The 24,373-nt window shown below is 37.9% G+C and overlaps 2 protein-coding genes across 3 annotated transcripts in view; one reads left to right on the forward strand and one right to left on the reverse strand.

The window, feature by feature from the left end:
• The window catches only part of LOC119552689, a 62,791-nt gene that overhangs the window by 14,336 nt on the left and 24,082 nt on the right, over window positions 1-24,373 (forward strand). The window contains exons 2-4 of the mRNA XM_037862414.1: window positions 9,620-9,705; window positions 16,227-16,322; window positions 16,424-16,445. Coding sequence (XP_037718342.1) covers window positions 16,230-16,322; window positions 16,424-16,445 — 115 coding nt within the window. The 5' untranslated portion in view covers window positions 9,620-9,705; window positions 16,227-16,229. The remainder of the gene's footprint in view (window positions 1-9,619; window positions 9,706-16,226; window positions 16,323-16,423; window positions 16,446-24,373) is intronic.
• LOC119552692 lies at window positions 20,605-23,818 on the reverse strand. 2 transcript variants are annotated; one of them, XM_037862417.1, is made up of 5 exons: window positions 23,491-23,818; window positions 22,676-23,423; window positions 22,172-22,343; window positions 20,915-21,460; window positions 20,605-20,851 (listed from the first exon to the last, which is right to left on the reverse strand). In XM_037862417.1, the coding sequence occupies exons 4-5, from the start codon at window positions 21,380-21,382 to the stop codon at window positions 20,681-20,683; spliced, it is 639 nt and encodes a 212-aa protein (XP_037718345.1). In that variant the 5' UTR covers window positions 21,383-21,460; window positions 22,172-22,343; window positions 22,676-23,423; window positions 23,491-23,818; the 3' UTR covers window positions 20,605-20,680. The 2 variants fall into 2 exon arrangements, with proteins under 2 accessions (XP_037718345.1, XP_037718346.1); XM_037862418.1 differs by lacking the exons at window positions 22,676-23,423; window positions 23,491-23,818 and adding an exon at window positions 22,421-22,614.

Here is a 24,373-nt window from a genome sequence, read left to right on the forward strand (position 1 = left end):
GTTGAAAAGTATGTAACGGGTAGAAAGAAGAGTTTTTAAATCTATTTAAATCCAAAATATTTATATATTCTTGATCCGAGACGATCTACCCATGTCCGTCTTTTCTTATAATCCATTCTTGATTATTACCATACGTAAAGTGAAGGTCACACTAATATTATTCTGACCATAGGAAGTCTATGACTATGACTAATTATAAAATTAGTTGGAGGAGAAAATAGCGCTATTTGAATTCTATATAAAAATTCAATCAAACGAGTTATTTAAAATGTGAATTCTAATTTAACACATTGGATATGAAAAGTTTAACATTTACGAAATTGAAATCGAGCTTTAAATATAGTCCTAAGCTCTTTAACTGGTTCCAAGAATGTTTCGCCTTGGTCGTTGTAGGAACTTCTTACATATTTAAGCATATTTAGACCATTACATAGCTTAATCCCAAAAATATTTCCTATTTTATGAACATTTCCCCTTTTATGTTTGCCATTTTTCAATCTTGTTAGCATAAACATTAAAGAATTCGACAACCCTTGAAGTCGACCACTAATACCTTGACCGAAATGTAAATAACTGAACAAAAATTAAATCGTGCATAAAAATAACCAAGCGCAACCAACTCGAACTGCTTACACTCGGAGAAAGCCGCAAAAAACAAGCTTCGGTCAGCCGCAAATCCCCATAACTTCATAACCCTGACCGGAGACCAAAGATGGACTACATACTGTGTCTAGCGGCTGGGAAAACTGTCATTTCGGGACTCTAGTTCTCAATGGGCCGTGCAGGGAAATGGAAAGCGAGCATGATGGAAAGGGTTGGCCAAGGACCTTCACCTATCTGCCAGGCTTTTCCCCCTGGTTAAATGATGTGTGCATTAATCCTTTCAACATGCTTTTCACATTTTTCTTCCATTTGTTGCTCTTTCTCGGCTGCTCGTGAGCCGTGAGCTCCATCACTCAGGTCCTCGGCGCCGGTGACAAATGTTCCGGCCAGGTGGGCCAAATGGAAATGGTATTGGGCCAGGGCAACAAAGGCAGTCACAAAAACTACTCGCACAAGGTCATATATTTTCGTGTCGCTTTGTTGCTTTGCATGCTAATGAAAAATTAAAATTTCCACTACAAAAACTGTGATTCATTAGGCTGGAGCAGGCAGGCCAGGTTGGCAGTCAGGCATTGCCGGTGAATAATAAATAAGCCCGCTGGCTAATTAAGTGAGGAGGGACTGCCGCCCCCCTTTCAGCCATCTCTTCCTTGGAGGAGGGGATCCCCATCCCACGGGGCACACCATTTGCATTATACTTTTGTAATTTACATGGCACACGTGTCCTGGAGGGTGTTTCGGGAGTGTGTGGCGTGTCCTCTGAGGACACTGCCTCATTGCAGGGTCCATTCGACTGAAATGGCAATCGATACACGGAGGAAAATCAGAATGACCTAAAAGTCATAATATGAACATTAAAAGAATCTTTCTATTACTTAAAGATTTTTATTTTCCGTTAAAATTACTGAGGTATTCATTAAATGATTGAGTGATATTTTTATGTGAATAAGATACAAGTAAAAGTTGTATAAAATACAGATTTCTTAACATTTTCTCTGACTGCATACATATTTTAATAAGATATTTTGTTACACTGGTTATTATTATAAGGAAATATCGAAAAATACCATATAAAATGTTGTACATAATGATTTTACATTTTATGAGAGTTTGATACTTTTTGATTAAAATCTTTGAGCGAAAAATAATTAATTATCGCAAAATAATTCAATCATATCATGCAGAAATAAAACTTGAGGAATTTTATTAAGTAGAGTTCCTGTCTATACTAGTATTTTTTTCAAGTGAAGAATTCGAATGTTTAAAAATTCATTCATATAACATTTTCATTTTATTTTCTGTGCATGAATAGTGGTAGTAAATGGGGAAAGGGAAAGCTTATTCAGTGAATTAACCATGACCAGCAGCTGGTTGCCAGCTGTTACCAAGTTGGTGCTACATGGCGTCATCTGCTGGTAAGTTATGAATTATAAATTCCAATTCAACTTAATTAAATTCACACATTCGCCTATGAAAATGCAGATATTCTGCTGCATTGCCGGCGCTTAATTTATGTACTAGTGCACTATTCCGTTCGAAATCAGAACCGCAGAATTGCAGTTAATTTGCCATGGCAACTTTATTCGGTTCGGCAATCATTTGCTTTCCATTTGGGCCGGAAAAGCAACGCATAACAGCATCAATTAGCCATAAATTCTCGTTAGCCAACAGGCAAAGTACTGCCATAAATAAAGGGCCCGGCTGGGGAAATGGGTGGATGGAAAGCCATCGTTCAGGCCAAGGTGGCGAGCCGAAAATAATATCAGACACTTCACGCGCCACAGGTCCAAAACTGAATAACTGTGCTTATTAAGGATAAACGGAAAAGTGGCTGGATGGCATACACAATTCACAATTACAATTATTTTTGCTATGTAGTTTAGTTTCCAAGCCAACTGCCCCACGTCGCGCCGGCTGAGACGCATAAAAATCGCAGCTGTCAGTTCAAAAAGCCAAAAACTTCAGCAACAGCATCAATTTTCCACACGCCAGCGAATTTTTTGCCACCAATCCGGGAAATCCGCACACATACATACACAATTGCGGAAGACATGTGAACGCAATTTTCACGTGCAAACTTTGCTCTTCCAAAAGGCAACAAACAAACGAAGCAAATAAACCAACCGAAATGTGTTTGAGGCCATTGATTTATACGAAGTAGGGATACACTCTCCTGGGAGAATAGTATGGGGATAGTTGTGGGTAAGATATGGATTATTCAGGTCCTGATTTATGGGATAAATTTTGAATCTCCAAAGCATTTGCAATGATTCAAATAACAAATGGATGACTAATTGCCCTAATTAATCTAGAACACATTACGTCTTTGTGATAAGACAACGAAATGGTTTGGATATACGTGTAGTCCAATAATTTAATTTGTCAGACAATATTAGTGTATATACCAAAGGCCAAAACAAATTTGTACATTTATTTTAATTATATTTATTATATTTACGAACTTCTGCACTTGAACACATACTTTATCATTCGAGGACTAAAATGTTATGAAAAAATGACTGTTCTAAAATTCGAACTAGCTTTTTTAAATAGCTAACAGAATAATATACAGAATTATTAATATCGATTGAAGTTCTCGAAACAAAAATATATTTTTAATATAAACATCAATAAGTATTTGCCTTTTTAGGCAAGTTTTATTTCAGCTAATTAAGCAAAACATTGAATGAAATGTTAAGGCTAAGCTTATACAATATTTTAGTTTGATTTTATTTTATGATCAGAAGGATTTTTAAAAATATTTTAAAACAAGCGATAATAAAGACCATGTTATACAAAGAAATTTTTGTTGTCTTGAAGACATGATATACAAATAGACCATTTTACACCGACGAATTTTTGAAATGATATCATATATGAAAAATTGACATGGACTGCCTTTGAAATATGCATAAATTAGATACATTTTAAATTTAATAGAACAGGTTTTCCCAATGTTCCAGCATTCGTTAAGCAAATCCAGATACTGTCTTCTGCCCAATGAACCTCATCAAACCGCCTGTGTTCCTGAATGACAAACTTATGGGACTCCACCAAGGACTTAATTGCAGGGCATCCATAAAACAAGTGTAGCGCTGTGGCGTGGCATAAGTTGGGGCAAATAAAGTAAAGTAAGCTGCACAATTTTATTTTGTGCGTTGTGGAAACTCAGTCAGGGGGCTGTCAGCAGGGGGAGGATTTTGGGTGGTGGAAATGCGGAAAATGGGGACTGGGAGAGGGTCTGGGGATTGGCATTGGGAGGGTGCTGCCAGCTAATCTCAACAAACAAAGCGTGAAACTAACAATTCTGCAAATACAGACAAAACCGCACACCCGCACACAAAAGAGCGAGACAGAAGGTCGTGGGCGGTGACACGCCCACTCTGGGGGCGGGGTGTTGGATGGGGAGGTGTAAAAGTTTGTCTTGCTCATTCGCGGGCTAAGATGAAACTTTATTTTAGCGTGGCTGAGAGCTACAGCCATCGAATTTATTTTCATGTCAGAGCGAAGAAGTACTACTCCCCCGCCAACCTCCCCTTTCAGCTAGTCGCATTTAGGATTGGCGTTAAATTGGCAAAAGGCGATGGCTAAGCAAATAATGAACTTGCTAATTTGGCTGGGCGGCGTCTCTGGGCTTCGCCGTTTTCCGTCCGCTGCAACGCGTCGTATGAGCGATGTTCGTGCATAAATTACGCATACGCAGCGTTGCACATCTTAAGCACGTTAAAGCCTCTTGAACGCGCTGCCCAAGTGGCCGCATAATAAGGCTGCCAGTCCAAGGGGCGAAAGGGCAAAAGGACGAGGCGACAGCAACAAGCGGCTGAGGCTCTGCGAGGCTAAGCTCTAATTTTCTCACGTACTTGTAAATTTTGCGGAAAACCGCAACAAATTCACTTATAAAAGTAATCTAGAAAGCGCGTACACAACCGGAAGCACGAAAAGGCGCGCCAAGCGCGGCAAAAATCCTGGCCAAAAAGCGGGGCCAGGCGCTGGGAAACCTAAAAGCGAAGCAAGAAAAAAAAAATAAAATGGAAACAAAAAGCGCACAAAACTCGTCGTCGTGTAAAGAATTGCGTTTGTCGCGACACGGCGACAACTTTTGCCTCGCAGAATGGATGGGGGCATGACAAGGCACTCAGGACGAAGGACCGGGCTTAAAGCGACCCCCACTTTATCACAGATTTAAAACGAAATGAATGTAAGCACATTAAATGGCTTGGACTTGGGACACCCATTAAAGGTTCATAGTCAAGGACTAGAGAAGATTTTATCCGCGGGGTGGCTTGTTTGTCCTGCCGGGCGAAATAAAAAAGTTTCAAATGCAAAGTTAGCTTACGGAGAAAACAAGCAAGGATTTAATTGGAGAGCGATTTGTGGGGCGGTTAAGAACAAGACAAGTTGCTCTTATCATTTGGCTTAATTTGCAACCCTCAGGGAAAAAAGAATGGGTTAAGTTGTCCAAAATGGATTGTGTCCAAGAGCTCTGGAAGCAAAAATCACATTTAATAAATATATTCCTTGCAATTAAAGAAACGTATCTAACTTGACTTATAGCTATGCCGTATGTTTACAAAGTTTGTACTTGGTTTTTAAAACAAAAAATTTCGTTACTTCAAAATTTTAATACAAAGAGTTCCGAGAAAAAAAATTAAATATATTATTGATATCTAATAGATATAATATATATATTATAGATATTATTCATTGCTATATTTAATGAAACTGAACTTCATTGCTCTAGTTAGTTTAAGATGAATGCTTTGAAAGTAGTTGGTAAATTTTCATTAAATTAAATATTCTTTAAAAAGTATTTTTGTAATTAAACTTCTTAAGTAGTGAGTATAGTTAATTTAATTTTCTAAAATTGTACATCAATGATAAATAAAAACCATGCTTAGGAACATAATTAAAATTCTTCAAACAGTCTCATTATCTAATGGTCCTTATTTGGTAATCTACAATTGAAAAGTCTTAGTTGGAATATAATCACTTAAAATTTTTTCAAATCAGATAGGCAGTCTTGGCTTATAATTGTCCAAAAGTTTCCGGGCTTTAGCAAAGTTTTTCTAGCTTATCTGGGCTATTAGTTGAAATGCCATTTGAAGTCACACAATTCCAATTGTTGTGGCTCCTTTGTGTGGATGATTTGCGAGGTATGTTTCCTCTGTTAATTTCTTTGATATCTTCGCACAACGCCAAGTTCACTCGAAATCTTCAACAAATGAATATTAAATAACCTGATAAAGTTGTTCCAAATTATTGCCCTCGGCACGAATCCTCTGCCCAGCCACGAAATTTTACCCCCGCCCCCAAAGGCTACGTCTGCAATTAGAAAAACAACTTTTCCTGCTGTTCAACATTCGTTACAAGCGTTGAAAGTCTGAAAGTCGGTCGCAACAAATCCAATTTTCAGCTGCAAAGAAAAAAGTTAAATTATCAAAAGAAGAAAATAAATTGTAGCTCGGCGAAAAGTTGGGACTTCTCCAAGGACAATGCCTGGGATAGGGCAACCCATCCTGCAGTTCACTTCATTCCATAACGAACCCCGCAGCTATGTGTCACAATTTTCCGAAACGGGTCCCTCTTCATCATTATTAGCAGCTGATGGCGGAAAACCGGAAAACTTTCGGCTATGCTTTTAATAAACTTTTACTTGGCACTTGCCATTTGGCATTTATGCAAATTGCGAGCACACAAATATTGAGTGGAATGGCCCCGGCCAATAACAACAAATTTCAATTATGCCATCAAATCTATTTAGGTGTATAAATATTTGGGAATTTCCGGCCATTTCCCATCCCAACCATCATGTTGTAATTGTGGCGTGTAATTTACAGATTTTCTTGTTAAGATTGTGGCGAAAGTTTGGTTCCCCCTTCTCGCCATCGTTCGTAGTTTTTTGGCCCTCGAACAGGCCTTAATTGGCATGCCGTCCTTAAGAGTCAATAAGAGTACACAACTTGCACATAAAATTCCCGCTGAATATTTTACAACTCATTGTTGGGGTGTTTGCATTGTGGCTTCGTGAAATTTTACTTGATTTGATTTCCTTTCAATTATACTCGAGTCGAAAATAAGCTTTTGCCCTCAAGAGACTTTTGCAGGTTCATTAACAAAATGAAGGAGGGCAAAATAAATGTTTTCCACATTCAGGAGGGCCAAATTAATCAATTATGCACGTGTATGTGGACTTTGGGGGCTGTACTTTGGTTCCATTTTGTTAATTAATAAAAATGTTAAGAATAAGTGAGGGCTCGTCAATGGTTAGATGTTTTTCACGTAGAATAGATAAATAAGTTCTCAGGACCTTAAAGATGAAAATATTTCCTTTTCAGTCGATTTAAATTTTATAAAATTAAACAAAAGGACTTAAAGTCCTTCGTAAGAATTGTCATTAATGCTTTATAGTTTAATGCTTTTTTCATTTCCCGTCGCTTGTGTCTACTGTCTGACTTATTGATATATTATTGAAACACCAGCCGAGTTGATTAACTAAATATCTGGCCAAATTCCTCATGTTACCATAAGTACCGTATCTCGTCTGTGTACTTCAAATCGCTTTTTCCACTCAACGAAATCAATCATAGCAACACTTGGCCCATATACCACCACTGCCCTCTATTTGCCAGGATATGTTCTCTGCTCGTCCTGAAGTGCCTGGGTCATTTACTTTATTGATTACAACTTTCTCTTGTTTTCCGACACAGATACGAAAAAAAAACAACAGCGATTTGAGTTAAGCATGGCAAGCTCAACCTCCGTGGATATATCTACAATAACTGCCAGGATATTCCCCACAGATGAACGGAGGGGTGTAGGGCAAAAAACTTGCCACAAAAGTAGCCTTGATTAAAGCTGCTTTATTCCGGGAATAAAGACGGGCAATCGACCTGTTCTGGCCTTTGTTTTTATTCTGTAATGGCATGGAATTGCATAAATACATTTTCAATTCGCTTGCAATCACTACAAATAAATTAAGCGTAAACCCAGAAGCGAAAGCAGCATAAAACTGTCATAATTTATGAAGTTTATCATTTGGTTACTGGCTTGTCTTTTTTATTTGTCGGGCCACCCAAAACGCATTTGTGTCAATTTAAATTTATGTAAACATAAAATGGCCAACCAAAAAAAAATAAGCATTCCGTGTGAGAGAGATGTGGGCCTTTTTACTGGGATATCACATTTTTCATTCGCTGGCAATACTCTTTTTTGCAAATGGAGTGTTTTAAATAAATTGTTTGTTTTAAAATAAATTATATTCTGGTTCCGAATTTATTTAATCATTTTGTTTATGTTCAAATTTAAAAACAAAAAAAAAGAATATTTTACATTACATTTTTACTTTATTTCATTTTACATAATTCGTACGTGATGTACATAATATTTCAATATTTTTCATAATATCGTATAAATAATATTTATACAAAATTAAAACCAATTTATTATTTTAATGCTTTAGTTTTTTTTGATTGCATTTGAAATTTTATTGCTAAAAAATGGCCATAAGAGTAAACAATGATCCATTTTAAAGGGAAAAAATACAGCCTCCTTGGTTATCCTGCTCCTTTTTTTCGTCCTTATGATTTAATGCGCGCGGCACGCCGTGACGTTCACTTAGGCATGGACAACACAATAAAACTCCACAACAGCCAGAGGAATATCAATATGGGAGAGAACAGGAGGGGGGGGGGGGGGGTGATTCAGGAGGCAGGACAGGCCAGCAGGATACGCTTTCCTGGCCGCCTGCGCACTTTTGACATTTCATTATCCTGTTAAGTATTCAAAAGTCAAGCAAGCGAGCACAGACACAAGGACAGGGGTGGAAATGGGGATGGGGACTTGGTAAGGGGCCGGAAGTTGTCTGGACCAGGACCTTCGGGGGAAAAGGAGGGGGAATGTCCTGCTGCGTTACCAGCTTATCATTTATGCCAAACGCGTACTTTTTGGCTTTTAGCCGCATCCCGCCACCCGGCTCCCTCCTTCGCCATTTGTTTTGTCTGCCCGTAATGCCATGCGGAATTGCCTTTGTGTCCTTGCCGTTTATGACATTGTATTCGAATCTCCGTCTGTGTGCGTGTGTATAAATTACATTACATAACAAGCAATATAACAAACGATAACAAACACCTTGCCACACACACACAGAAAGCAGCAAGGAAACGACATTGAGTAAATATGAAAAAAGGTGGCAGGAAGACAGAAACAATTTAATAAAAATGTTTCAACGACTTCGATTCGGAAGGATATGCTTTATGTCCTGGCATTTGTTTATGCCAAATGTTAATGATAGCTCGATATCACACATTTCTGTGCAGATAATAAAAACTTATTCGCATTTTTCTCGCTTTTGGTGAATTTCATTTTACATATTCGCTTGAGCGAGCTTTATAATTTGCTGATTGGCAGCAAAGTCAATCAATTAAACAATTATTAAGACTCTCAACAAATAGTTATTTTTATATATGCACTGCTTGCCCTGACATGATTAAGAATAAGAAATTATTTATTTATTTTCCAAATGTTTAACATGACATTGATGAATTTTATGTGTCAATTTATTCTGGCCACATAAATTATTTCCCATTTTAATGTCTGCAAAATTGACAAATGAATAAGCCACAAAAAGTCAATTTAAATGTTTGATGAAATTCCTAGTGATAATTATGCCTTGATGGTTTTTGGGTAAAATAAGGAATTTTTATTAAAATGGTCTGACAAACAGGTCACTTCTTTTGGAAACTTTCATTTTATTCCGTATTGATAAAAGTGATTTGGCACTTCAGCTGGGAATCTTTAATTTTCAGTCAAGAAAATTAGACAACCGATTGAACCGCAAAAAGTCAATTAAAATCTTCACAGGAACTTCGGCTGAATAGTGCTCTCGGGCAATTTGCTGGCACCCCCTTTCAATGACCCTCTCTAATCCTTGACGAGTCCTGCAGATCTGTAGCCGAGCATCTCAATAAAGCAATCAGTGTGTACCAACTCGCAATATAAATTTCATTTTCCCTTGCAGGTCACCCGGGAAGGAGGCGGATCCTTGGAGCGGGAGCAGCCAATGCAACCTGCACAGACATCATTAGACGTGAATAGCAACCACACGTGAGTAACTCGGGGCCTTTGCGCCCGCAGACAAACACAGACTGTATCGACACTATATATCTCGGACATGTGTCGGCCATCAACTTATGCAATCAACGATTTGGCTTTGACCGGGCAAACTGACTGCCTGCCATTGGGGTGCTATGTAAACGGGGCAAAGACGGCGCAGGCGGAGGTGGGGGTGGCCCAAGGAGCAGGACGACAGGCCCGGACAAATGTTTATTTAAGCATAAAGCCACGTACGGTTCTAACACACACATGCCTACCCCAAAGCACTGGAAAAACTGTTAAAAACAAGGGTCTTAAATAGTGAAAATACAAACATTAAGATATTCATAGCACTATCTGATCTTTGGATCATGGTAAATTGAATTGGTAAATTAAAATTGTCAAATAAGCCAAATTGTTTTTACAATATTTCATAAAATAGATTTTTCAATTTTAACTGGCTTTCGGTACCATTAGTTCTTAGTTAAAAAACTCGCTATCAAGTAGTTAACCTATACTCAAAAATAAATATAATGTGTTTTTATAATTTATCATGAAAAGGGTTTCTAAATTTGAACCCAGGCTATAAATTCGTTAAAAATAGTAGCATCAATTAACTTGTTTTTAAAAAAATGTTACAGACTTATCTTAAAGTTTGTTAAAGAATATAAATAAAAGTTCTTAAAACTTTGATAATATACCATTTTAATTTACAATACATTTTATAAAACTAGTTAAATACTAAAAAAAAACTATTTCCGGTTTCATTTCTTTAAATACTTTCAATTTTCTTTAAGATGTGTGCGTATAGTTTGTGTTCTCTGTAGTCCTTTAGTGTCCTTTAGTGTGTGTAACTTTGGGAGCTATGTACTTAGGCACAGCTGTACTTGCAGTCCTTGCCTGGTAATTACATACAGACTACGGAAAAGGACGCCTCCAACTCCCACTCGGATTTCCATCCAGCCATGCCCCTTTCTCCTTGGGTGGCTGGATAAATATTTGGTTTAACCTTTTTCCTTTTGTGCGGCTTTGTATTTGCCTTTGGTTTTATGGCAGCGCCTGTGTCACTATTTCATTTCGATTTGAACCGAGTTTGCCGCAGTCCTTAGCCAGATTTGTATCCTTAATTTATTTGTTTGCGATTTTCTGATATTTTGTAATTGAGTTTTTCCTCTTTTTATGCTGATGAGGGTTTAGCCAAAACGACATAGGAGATGTCAAAAGAATAGGAAAGCCAGAGCAAACTGTTGATATTCATTGGACAGGACACGTTCGCAGGCAGGATATTTATATTGGGACGTGAATGTGAACAAAAGTATGTCCCCTGGGAGAATGGTGGGAAGTTCTCAGCATCCTTAGTCGTCTTAATTTATCGCTGTGAATGAATCACTTTGCGTCAGACTTTGTTTCTTGGAAGGCCACGTACCTCTGGCGACAGGATATACTTTTGACTTAATTTGATTTCGCCCGAATGAATTTCAATTAGCTGCAAATGAAATTTACGCTACGTTAAGTGATTCACAGTGAGATAAAAGGGTTTTTCAACTAGCACAAACGGATGAGGTCTCAAATTGAAGGAAAATTTCTCTTTCTTGTTTGGCCCCAGATTGATTATGATTTGTATCTCGGAAGTTTTTACCACCCAAACTCCTTGTTCTCGCAGTAAGCCTTTGTTAAGCACTAGCACTTAACCGTGTCAGGCTCGGATTTATAGCTCCATGAGGACTACACATCCTTCAGATACCTCCTCCCCATCAGATACCTTCTTGTTACTCAGCATTCTTGTTGTTGTTAGTTTTTCCGTTTGGGCCCAGAGTTGATTGATTTCTGTTCTAGCCGGGTCAAAGAGCAGTCTAAGCCCACCCATTCACATCCGCCGCAATGCTATTCTGACAGTATATTGACGCGCAGTCATAAATAAAAACACTCAGATATTCATGCCAATGATTCCTTTTATTTTTTTTCAGCCTGAGTTCGACTCTCGGCTGTTGTTGTTCATTGAGTAGAGCCTGCAGCAAAAAGTCCCCATACCAAATACAAATTGTATCACTTTATATTTTCAGACTCCAGGCTCGGTTCATGTACACAGCGAAAAAAGGGTGTTTATAAGCAATATGATGGAAATTTAAAATGATCCACACAGAAAAAAACAATACAGATAGAAATCACTTTGACACTCACATCATTTAAAATTCCAATCTCTTTAAAAATTCTCTCAAATCGAGAATGAGAAAAAAGAAAGCACCTAAAATTACTCTGGGTATAAACGAGACAGCAACATTTAAAGTTCTCCAAAAATTTTTTAAAAAAGGAAGGAAGAAGCAAGATGGCGTACATGTCAAAATGATACGCACCGTATCATAATATAATTGATCCTGAATCTTATGATCAATTGATCATCCTACGTTATAAATTTGCTTATCTGTCTAGTTATAGAGTATAGTATAGTTATACTTAATTTAATACAAGGTATGATGATAAGGTATGATGAACGATAGAAGTTTAAAGTATTAGTCTTAAAATTAGTTTAAGTATAATGAGTTTAAAATATAACTAATTTATATATCTTATCCACAATTTCTGGTTAATTCAAGGTTATTGGTGTGTTTCATATTATTAAAACTCATCATAAGCTAATTTAAAATTGGTTACGATTTTGACCTAATATTATTTGTCCATAAATCGAGTGATACCTTTTTTTCTTACTGTGTACCCATGTTGCATGTTGACGTTGCCTGGTTTTGATCCATTTGCAGTGAGGAGGAGGTTAGTGGTGGGCCTTCGATTTGGGCGTATGTATGGCTCCTTGAATGCTGAGCGTTTGTTGATGATTTGCGTGTTCTTGAATAATTGATGGAATGACAATCTTTCGATGTGTCAGCATTGTTGTCACGCGTTGTTATCATCCCGAAAAGCGATGATTGCGTTCATCATCATTATGACGCGAATGCCAGTGTTGTCATCGCTGACAGCGGTCGTTGGCGTCGTGTGTGTGTCCTGAATAATAAGATGCTAACGTTGCAATACAGCCACAAACACGACGAGATACCACGGCTTATGAATGATGAGCAGTCAAACAATCAGCTTTGCCCTCCAGGAATCGGGATTTATACTGATTTGCACGGGAGGGAGAAATTAAAATGGGGCATCCGCCGCTAATACCTCGCCCATTATGCTCAACTTCAAAAATTAAACAAGATTAATTTGTTGGCTCGTTTAAAATGGCTTAACAATATCATTAATTTCATTGGCCCGGCCAAAGCCGAAAGCAAACATATTCCGGCGAACAAACATGGCTTTAGGCCGCCTTAAACCGTCGAATTATGTGGGTGGTGTTGGTCGGGCGTATCATTAATCAATTTGCGGGAAAATGGCCATTTAAAGAGGTCATAAAATCCTGTCAGCAAGGCCTCAACTTGAGCTCAGATTTTTGCAACTCGTATTTTTAGTGGGTCAAACTTTTGTGCTGCATAATTTTTGGGACCCCCCCCCCTAGGGCAGTTCCGTCTTTGTTGTTATCTATTCATTAAATTTAATGATACAGCTGCCCCGAGTTGTCCCATCCGGAGCTGTTTTGAAATCATCAGGAGTAGTCGGTGGCAAACATTTTTAAACGAACTTGCTCATTTCCGAAGTGACACACACATTCTGTCCCGGATCGCCTCGAGCTGAATGGGTTGGTCCAAGGGGCTGGGTCTACCCCAACCCCTTTCATCATAATTATAAACACAAAACAGACAGCAGGATGGATGGATGGCTGGGTAAATGGATGGGTTTTCCTCGGGTTTTCGCCACATCACATCTCTTCTTTTTTCGTTGCTCCTATTTCCTTGCACTTTTCCCATTCAAGGCGAGCAACATGTGGCGATATGTGCTGTTGGCCCACATTCGCCTCGCAATTAACAGATCAGAACGGTGCAGCTTCATAGCTGTATATGTGTGTACATTGAGGGTTCTTCTAGGACCTGTGATTCCGGACCTCCTTTGTTAACTGCTCTCATGCGCCTCGTTGCCCTTTATTATTGTTGACTGCCCTGTCCTGCAGAAGTCTCCATGTCCATTTTCATTTTCATTTCCATTCCCATTTTCATTTCCATTTCCATCCCCAGTCCCAGTCCCATTTACATTTACATTTCCCCCGTCATCGTTCATTGTAATTGCAATAATTACGACAAGGACTGGGGATAGCTCCTTGGAGCGGCACCTTAATGAAGCAGCATTCAATGCAGTCCGCTGATGCAGTGCCTCTGCATCCGAATGGGCGTTCCACATGAGTTGGCCATGAGTGATGGCCACTCATCCGTCGCCCAGCTTGGATGTCCTCGTCCTGTTTATCCACTTAGCAGCTCACGAGGTCCGTGTCGTTAATTGAAATCTTTCGCATTAAGCCACCTACCGCCCACCGCCTTTTTGTTTTTCCACTTTGCAGCCGACCGCTTATTGTTTTTGTTATTAAAGTTTAATTAAATACCTTTTTAAAATGCTCACGCATGAGTGGAAAATATTTTTTAATGAGCTTTTTGCGCCTTTTGTGCGTAAAATGAAAAACACGACGCTGCCACGCTGCCACGCTGCCACGCTGCCAACACGGCGTATGCGTGTTCTTAGCGCGTAAATTGATTGCAAACAAAGGAGCGCACACAGACAAGCAGCTTGCGAAATAATTACCACTCCCAGACGTAAAGGATCCACCATAAATATATCGCTTTTCACATTTTTCATTTAACGCGAAAGTGTGAAAATGCGGATGACTTTGGGGCGGCTTAAGCCTCGGGGAACAAGGGAAAATTATTAAATGTGCTCATCCGCAGCAATTGCAGTTGTTTGCCTCTGAAAAAATGCAACTTCCGTCGTTCAGTTTACCTCTGAATGGAAATCAATTAGCAGTATTATTGATCTGGTCATTATTTGTCTTTAGGGAAAAAGCTCTCAAGGGAAACAATTATATTTGTATTGTTCTCCGTGAAATTTGATACACATAATTGGCAATTAGCAGACAATCACTTAAACTTGTAATCTAAACTTAATATTGCATTTTCTGTGCTTTTAGTTTATTTGATAGACTGAGGTTTAATAAAAGAGTGCTTGAATAAATATGTAATAAATGAAATTTTAAATATGCATATTTTTGGCAAGGTCGCTTCTATTATTCAGTGGAATATATTTTCTTATTTAATTATACCCGTTACTCGTAGAGTAAAAGGGTATACTAGATTCGTCGGAAAGTATGTAACAGGCAGAAGGAAGCGTTTCCGACCCCATAAAGTATATATATTCTTGATCAGGATCACTAGCCGAGTCGATCTAGCCATGTCCGTCTGTCCGTCTGTCCGTCTGTCCGTCTGTCCGTCTGTCCGTCTGTCCGTCTGTCTGTCCGGATGAACGCTGAGATCTTGGAAACTATGAGAGCTAGGCTATTGAGATTTGGCGTGCAGATTCCTGAGCTTCTTACGCAGCGCAAGTTTGTTTCAGTAGAGTGCCACGCCCACTTTTACGCCCACAAACCGCCCAAAACTGTTGCTCCTACAGTTTTGATGCTAGAATAAAAATTTTAACTGAAATGTATTGTTCTCATCAATACCTATCGATTGACTTAAAAAAAAGTTTGCCACGCCCACTTTATCGCCCACAAACCGCCCCCAAACTTCAAAAAATCGTAAATATGAACGTGGATATCTCGGAAACTATCAAAGATATAGAATCAGGATTTCAGATTTAGATTCCGAACCTTTGTACGCAGCGCAATTTTGATACGCGAGTATGCCACGCCCACTCTAACGCCCACAAACCGCCCAAGCCTGTGGCGCCCACAATTTTCATGCTAGATATAAAATTTTAACTGAACTGTATCGGTCTCGTCAATACCTATCGATTGACCAAAAAAAAATTTTCCACGCCCACCCTAACGCCCATAACGCTTAAATATGTCTACCGCCGGTAGGTGGCGCATTTCAGTCTTGCTTTGCTGCTTGCTTATTTCCATTTCCCTTTGGTCCCTTTAGCTGAGTAACGGGTATCTGATAGTCGAGGCACTCGACTATAGCGTTCTTTCTTGTTTTAATTTGACTTAGCTATAACAGCCAATTATCAAGAAATGAACATTAACCTTGCCCTAAAAAACACTGTATAAAAGCAATATGATAACTGTGCCAGAACTTAAACAAGTACCTGTTCATTGAGCACTTTATCCTAGTAACCAGATTAATTACCCCTCTGCCAGCCGCCAAAAAGAATAACATAAAAACTTTGTCTGCTGTCTGTGTGAAAAATATTAAAGGTGGGTGCAGGTGTGAAAATCCCTGGAAAATCTAAAAAGAGGCAAAAGGAAACCCATCCAAACTGAAATGCAAAACACAAACTTGGGGGATGAGCGTGAACAGCCGTTACCATGGCCGTAGTCGTAACCATTAGCCGTAACCAAAAACCGAGCCAGAAATTGAATTGACCTTAATAAAGTCGACTGCGACTGCTTCGACCTTTTTTACCTTGCTTTCCACCCACCAAATAATCTCATACCATCTATCTGCTTACAGAAAATGCTGATACTGCTGCCGCTGCTGGGGATTTTTGGTAATGGTCTCGTTGCTGAAGTCGAGGCGAGTCTGAGTCTGGGCTTTAAGGCCATCAAAGTGAGTTTTTGAACAAGAACGAGGCAGCCATGAATGTCTTTATGAATACCATTAATGCTCTTTCCCTAATTATGCAATCCCATCCGCCGTCGCTGGATCAGTTGCCCAGGCATCCGAATCCGGGTAAGTTCCTTAGGATTTCGCCCAGCTCCACAGTCTCAATTGAATTGCACAAAGTCGATGCGTATTTGCAATTGATTTGGGAAAGAAGATTTACGAATTACATTTACTGTGTGCTTCATTAATCAAAGGCCTGTCCTGTCTAATCATCTTCCCCGAATGGGGCCCGAAAAAATGATTTACTTTAAGTGCAACTCCTAGCTAAAGCCAAGAAAACCCTGGGAAAATGTATTTATTTTTCATTTTGCCAGACCATTATTTTAAATTTGAGTTTTCCACTTGGACCTTGACCAATAAATATTCATGCCTGAGTTTTGTGGTCGGAAAGACAAAGAATTACAGAATTTACATTGGGAATTTGGGAAAACCAAGTAAAATTGTGGCTAAACAATTGTAGCGTTCAATAATGGTGCAGTATATTAATCGCTTAAAAAGATATGGCTTGGAGAAATGGGTTTTGTTCTAGACCAAACTGTATACATTTTTGATTTTTGTTGTTCATTATTATTTCTTATTTGTATGTTTTACGGGTTGTTTCGGCTAAATAAGGCCAATTTGACAGCTTTGTTTGGGAATACCAAATAGCCGTCACAATCAAAGATCCAAAAATTTCATTAAAACTTGCAGACAGGAAACGTTGCTTTTTGTTCGCTCTGGCGAAAGTTGTGGACCCGTTTCCGAACATTTATTGTGCACCTATCTATATCCAGTAGATCCCGGCTTAGTAGATCCCATCTCCAGGGAAACAGTCACACGCACACCAGCTCAACTGCCTAACTAACGAGTAAAGTGATTTTAATGGTTTTATGTTCGATTCTTTTTCTTCATGTTCCATTTTTCCCCACTTTTTTTCCTTTGGAGGGGGATTGTGTGTTCAATTCGTTTCGACATGTGCCATTTTCCATGCTCTTTCCCTGTTCTCAATGCCGTCCATGCAGTCCCCCACATGATGTCGTAGAAAGCTGTTCAAAATTAAACAGCAGCAGTCCGAACTGTGCCAGAAACTTTTCGATTCGAGGGCGTTACAACAAATCCAACCCATATCGTGCTGCCAGAATAGCTGCATATACACTTGTATATATAATATTGGCCCATATTCCCACACCCCGTTCGAGTCAAAAGTTTTGAGTCAAATGCCAATACAGTTTGTGTATGACCAGGGCCAAAATAAAAGTTAGCCGGCCAAACTGAGCTGAGCTCCTGGGCCTGGCACGTAGTCCTCCGACTGGTTGTGCCCGGGGCCATATCAGTGCCCCCACGTTGGCTGGAAACCACACAGGGAAAAATTTAAGGTACTCCAATGTTTGCGCCATTTTAACATGTTCATATTCATGTTTGTCTTACCAGTCATACCATTATCCTGAAAATTACAGGTTTCAAATATTAACTTCAACTTTAATTAATATTCCGTCGGCAGGTACTAAAATATTTGTAGCAACATGACAATACATAACAAAATAACAAGTCAAAATCGTTTTGGATTCGACTGTTACTATGTTTATGCTATGAATTTCATGCTTTCTCCAACTCACGAAATTATAATAGCCCCTGTTTATACAACACAGACAAATTCATGAAATGATATTAGTTAAGCTGTCAAATTTTTTGAATTTGATATAGAGCTCTATAGAGAAGTATACTGTCAAGTAGGCTGTGCCTCAGCATTTCGTAAATTGGGACTAAATTCATAGTCAACTTTCGTGTGTTATCAAATTCATGAAACGGTGTTTATGCACACACGAATTTGCTCATTTCATGAATTGGTTTCATGAAATAGGCATAGCATAAACACAGTATGTAATAGCTAACAGTAGTTAACAATATTACAAAATTAAAATATGGAAAATGTATTAACTTAAACTATTTATTGAACGTATTACTTAATTTTTTCAGGGTGTTTGGCAGTTCCAAGCCAGCCAAAAAAATATGTATATTTGTAATTATAGGTTTAATAATTTTGATAGCTTATTAAACCATCTAAATTTATTTTTAAATTTATAAATACAGTTAAATAATATAAGATAATTGGCACACAAAGGAAATTTTCCTTTTGTTGATTTTTCTTTCGGCGTAACGTCTGTTCCTATTTGTATACTTTAGATATAAAGTATATGTTTTAAATATAGTCATGTGAGGGTACTAACCAGCTTAATTTCCGAACATAAGATTTGAATTTAGTAGTCATTTGCTTAAGTGGGGGACGTAAGTTGTCTTATAGTTTCACTGGCAATGCTCATATCGACATAAAAATGTATTATTTTTATGTTTTTTTCCGTGTAGATTTCAATCGTTCAGGTCCTGAATGCATTGTCCACGCAGGGCGGAACAAGTTTATTTAAACTGTAGAACTTGCTCTTTATTCGCATCTCCTACTGGCCCAAATCGCAAAGTTATCGGAACACGAAGAATGCTGAGTCGCTGTGAACTTGGCCAAACATATTTGTGAATACGTGAAGCAATGAAGAGTTCTCACAAACAACCCAAAAACCAGAAAGTTTACTCCGAATGAGCTCCAAAGATTAGTCAGAACATATCACTAGCAGAATACGACACAGAAGGATCGAGTCCTATACAGGGAAAGTTTTTGATAGTTAAAATTCAGGGAAAGGCACCTTTCATTCAATTTAATTTATGTCTGCATCTCTTGAATGTATTTCACTTTCTGCATTAATATTTATTCAACTGGTAATAATAGTTACGATTCGAGAACTTTAAAACTTACCTTCACATTTGCAATCTTTTATAAAAATCGAACAACCTAATCTTCTGGATTACTATATATTTATATATTGATATATTGCTTTGCTCTATCTACATATATAGATACCATATATTTAAATATATTAAAAGCAACATACTCCAATTTTAAATTTTTTTATTTACTCTGTGAGATTTTAATTTAATTGGCCTTGTAAGAGATTACACTTTTTGTTTGGCTTTTGAGCTTGTTTAACTTGCTAGTACTGGTCCGTACCTTTGGATTTCCTACAGAAATCTCTGCCAAGTGTGTTCAAACATGGCCTAGGGCCATTGGCAATCTTTAGTGCAGATTTTAGTTTCTGAAGTAGAATTGGGCACAGTTTTCACCCCTCAATCACATGATGTCCCAGGCAAACACTCGAGAGGCAAAAATTGCGCATACGCAGCATGGGCTGCTGCTAAAAGCGTTCTTTGGGAACTTTTGTTGGTACCGCTTTTGTCGTACTCTTTTCCATGATCCGCTGCGGAGGGCCAACGGCGGAGGGCACTCAAAACTTGTCGCACACGCTCGAGTGTTGTAAATCTTTGCTCAAAATGAAACTTTATTTGGTCATGGTCATCAACGACTTAAGTAAATCTAAAACTCCAAGTAAAACAAACACTACACACAACCAAAGGAGGGCCAAGTCCGAAGGCAGAGCCTCACAGAGGCCGCATAAAACAAATAAACTGCGCACACGTGACCCCAAACAGGGCGCCAGGCGGTGGGCGGGGCCGGTGATGATGACCCCAACAAAGGGACACGGGGTCACAAAAAATGTGCCACACCAACAGAAAGGGTAGACACCGAGGCAAGAGTTCACTTCGAAAGGCAAGACGTCGAGTTTTAGCGGGGCAATGTCTGTATGTGTTTTATTTTTGTACCCTGACAGAAATACCGAAAATCTTGAGAGTGCTTTGCGAAGTAAAGCCCTAAATATTGTCTAAGAGCAGCCGTTAAAAAACGCAGTCATCCCAACGTTAACTTCAACTTTCCCTGTCCCAAATGAAAAATTATTTTTAACGATGTACAAGTAACATCTTATTTGTTCGAATAAAAAAAACGCACGGTACTCGTTGATACTGTATCAGGATTGTCTATTAAATGCAAGAAATAGCCAAGATACATTTAACAACATAGTTATAATTTAAGAAAATATTTACCAATTGGATCCAGAAAAATTATATTTAATACAGAATTTTAAATTTTTCGTCGTCTTTATTTTCTCAGTGCAATGTTTGGCTCTGTAAATTGCTTAATCGTGATTGCATTTCGTAATAGATCTTGATAATTTTGTAACATTATCGTGTTGATTTAATAAATAAGTTATAATGCATTAGTAATTATAAAATATTTTGGTGTTTAATAGTGTTTATTGCTTCGAATAAATCATATTTAATAAACCCGTTGCTCTCTTGGGCAATCTATAAATAATTATTTCTTGAGACTGAAGTTTAAGTGTAATGGGTGTAGAAAGCTTATTATGTTGATTGCTTTCTCAAATCTTAAAAAATTCTCCTTTTATCTCAAAACAAATTCCATTTGGACGTCTCACATTATTCACATCAATCGCTGCCAAAATAAATACCATACGATTTCTTCCAGGAGGAATCTTCAAGCCTGCGCCAAAATACATTTTCAAGATAAACGGTTCAAAAAAATATTCAGTCTGCAAATAGAAAATTTGTAAAAATAGCAAATAAGCTTAATCGCCAAAAAATATTACACATACTCCAATGTAGTTGAAACATTTTTCTTTAGCTTCCTCTCTATTGATAATATATTTTGGATAAACGTTGTACCAATATTGCTTCGGGTCGAGATGTATTTTGCAAAAATCCTTAACCATCAGATTTAGTATGGTCGGTTTCCAAGTACCACGATCCAAATGAAAGACGCTAACTCGACCCTCAATGAGATCGGTTGGCTGAATGTCCCATGAACAGATTAATTTGCCCTCTACGTTAATTCCCTCTGGGCCCATTTCAAAGTTGACACGCGTAAGATCAAACAGTCCAGAAATATTTGAATATCCAGGGGGATTATCCACACAATCATTAAATACCGATTCGTCCTCCAAAACGTATTCGTAGTTAGTTTCAAAAGACGGTTTTACAATTTTTAGCACGATTATTATCAGCCATAGCAATGAAAAGTTGAGGCCCATTTTACAATTTTTTCCCGAATGGTTCGAGATCATTTTGATGGTGCCTTTTTATATTTTTTAGTTATAATCAACGAGTTCCTGTTTAGACTGTTTCTTCATGATTGTGTAGATCTTGATAATAAAAATATTATCAGCAATTTTAATGTATAATTGTTGGAAAGATTCCATAGTTGATAAATAATCGTTTTACATTAATGGAATAATTATAGGAGTTTAAAAAATTAAATCGTTTAATTGCTTCACCTAGTAGAGTTTGGTTTCCTAGTAAAGCTGAGCTCCCTGATTTTAAAAAGTGAACTTTTAAATGGTTCCATTTAAGTGTATAAAACATTATAAACTGGAGTATTTTATCTCGAGCTCTAACGAAGTGATTCTCTCCAACGAGAACTATTTTAATTGGAAAAAATTTCGGTTATAAGGCGTGTATTTTTTTAGCATTAATAACTACTACCGTCTGAAACTTTACATAATATGTAGTACATAGAAAAAATCAAAGAATACTTTAAAACAAAATCGATAAGGCTGTAAGGGATTGATGCATTCTGAAATAATTAAATAAGTTTGTAACTATTTCTTACTGTATTACTGTGGCCAGGTCCATCTGAATATATATATTTTTTCATAACTTTTGAGTTCTTGTTAACTACTATATATTATATATATATATATATATAAAATATATATATATATTTTAATACTTTAACGTGAAGTAAAAAGATATAATTTTTAAATGGTTTTTAAATGTTAAATTATTAAAAAATAGGATTATGTACGATTATTTATTGAACTTAACATGTTCTTAATGGGAGGTAAGGGACTTACAGAGTTCTTTAGAATGCGTAGTTGTGGCAGACGCCATTCAGTTTACCTTGATTCGCAGGGAATACGCGATTCCTTGAAGAGAACTCACCCAGACAAAGCTCCCACACAAGCGCATACTCAAAAATGTCACTGTCGAGTTTTGCCTGTGTGTGTTCAATGTAGACGTCTTCTTCTGAGAACGGAAAAACACATTAGGAAAATTGCACTTTGGAAAATGACACGATATCGCAGGAGCGAAGGGTGCCGTACTCGCAGATACTTCCGGCATTGTCCGACGTTCGCTGGGAGCTTTTCAATAATAAACGTAAATTGCTAATGCCATAAAGATGCGACAACGTGACCATATTCATTACAATCAGCTGGCAATGCCAATTTTCGCATTAACCATTGATGCCAAATGAATGATGATGCCCAAGGAGGCGGGCGCACACGTTTGTCTCGTCCTTCGTAAAAGTCACGTTGCCGGTGAAATCAATTCAAAGTGGAAAAGTACAGGGCACGTACCCGATCCCCTTGCACATAAAAACACAGGTGGGTGGGTCCCCCTCCGGTCGCTGCTCCCACAATCTGTGTCTGCGAGCCAAAATCAGCTCCACTGTGCGATTGCAAATGCTCTGCCACAAGCCCGAGTAATTGTGATTGGCGGCTACACACACGAGTTTTTGGCCAGGCCAAAACCAGAACCTGCGCAAAGACTCCAACAGTAACAGCAATGAGGCACTGCAAAAAAGTTTCAAGCCATGGAAATAATACAATTTATATAATGAATCATAAGGATTGTTATCCTTGACCCTTGCAAACGGTCAATCGGACCATTCAATCTCTGAAAAATTCGCGTTGCTGTTTTTATTTGTGAATTTGAATAATTCCGAAAAAACATTGTTTTATTATTGTATTTGCTTGTGAATTTGGAAAGTTTTTGCGGATGTCTACAGTAGGTTGAAGGCAATTTGTTTTAGAATTTATATTTTTGTCCTCATGCTTTAGTCCCATAAATATGTTGCCTGCTGCACAAAATATGCATTAATCATAATATGCAGTAAGCCGGCGTAGAGTTTCCTTGATCCCGACTTCGAATTTCCCTCACTAATATATTCTATTTTTGGAACCGTACACATACAGCTCGGTTCTCCAGTATCATCCCTACTCCGGCACATAATGCAATCTGGTTTTCTAGTGTACTTAGGATATAAAATTTGACAACCAAGTTCTGGTGACCAAACACATATATAATCAAAAACTCCATCAAAAGCTGTAAAGAAATAGTTGGATAATATAGGTATACTTGCTATAGGTATTATTGCTGCCGCTCTCAATACCCTCAATTTTCATATTTTTGGGAATGCACACGCTGAAGTTGGATGTTCCCCGAGGAATATCACTTTGTTTTGTCCGAGTAAAAGATGCGTCAGCACTTTCTGGGTAAACATAGTATCCCGTATCATTTTCAATAATGCATTTATTCACATTAGCAGCAGTACAGTCTCCACACCTTAAAAGATCTGTATTAATTTCCACACATGTGGTAAACACGAAAAGAGCGAAAACCAGAAAACAAAATATTTGATCAGTTGACATCATTTTAAAAAAATATCTCAAATACTCAATGACTAGAAACAATTATTTCAAAGATTGCTTTTTTTTTTAAACAAAACATCACAAAAACAAGATATGAAGCTAGCTTCAGCCAGCTGAAGTTCATGCAATCAGCCAGATCCTTTTTGTATCAATATAACAAAGCCGCCTGATTTTTGAACAATTAGGAAAAATAGACTCGTTTAAGGGTACGTGTTACCCGTTAATAAAATGGATTGTATTGATCTATCACTATCTACTTGCCAATAACCACAATAATAAGTAGGTTCTTTTGGCCACCCATAATTTGTTTTAAGTCTAAAATTGTCCTATATCTTAACAATTCAGGAAAAATAGCAAACTAATATTGGTTTTTCTCTCTGTAAAACAAAGCATGAGGCAAAAAAAACTTTTGCGGGCTAATGGCATGCCATAAAGCAGCGGCATTTGTCAATATCAATTTTGATGAGACACGAAGGCAAACGATGGCCTGGCAGCAGGTCTATTGTTTGCCCTGTAAATATGCGATTCTAGCGAAATTTATAACAAACAGCACTGACATTAATTGGGTTCCCATTCATTGGAATTGCACATACGACATGTATTACGCATTTGATGACATAAATT

Source organism: Drosophila subpulchrella, chromosome 3L (assembly GCF_014743375.2).
Source record: "Drosophila subpulchrella strain 33 F10 #4 breed RU33 chromosome 3L, RU_Dsub_v1.1 Primary Assembly, whole genome shotgun sequence".
Classification (NCBI taxonomy): Eukaryota; Metazoa; Arthropoda; class Insecta; order Diptera; family Drosophilidae; genus Drosophila; species Drosophila subpulchrella.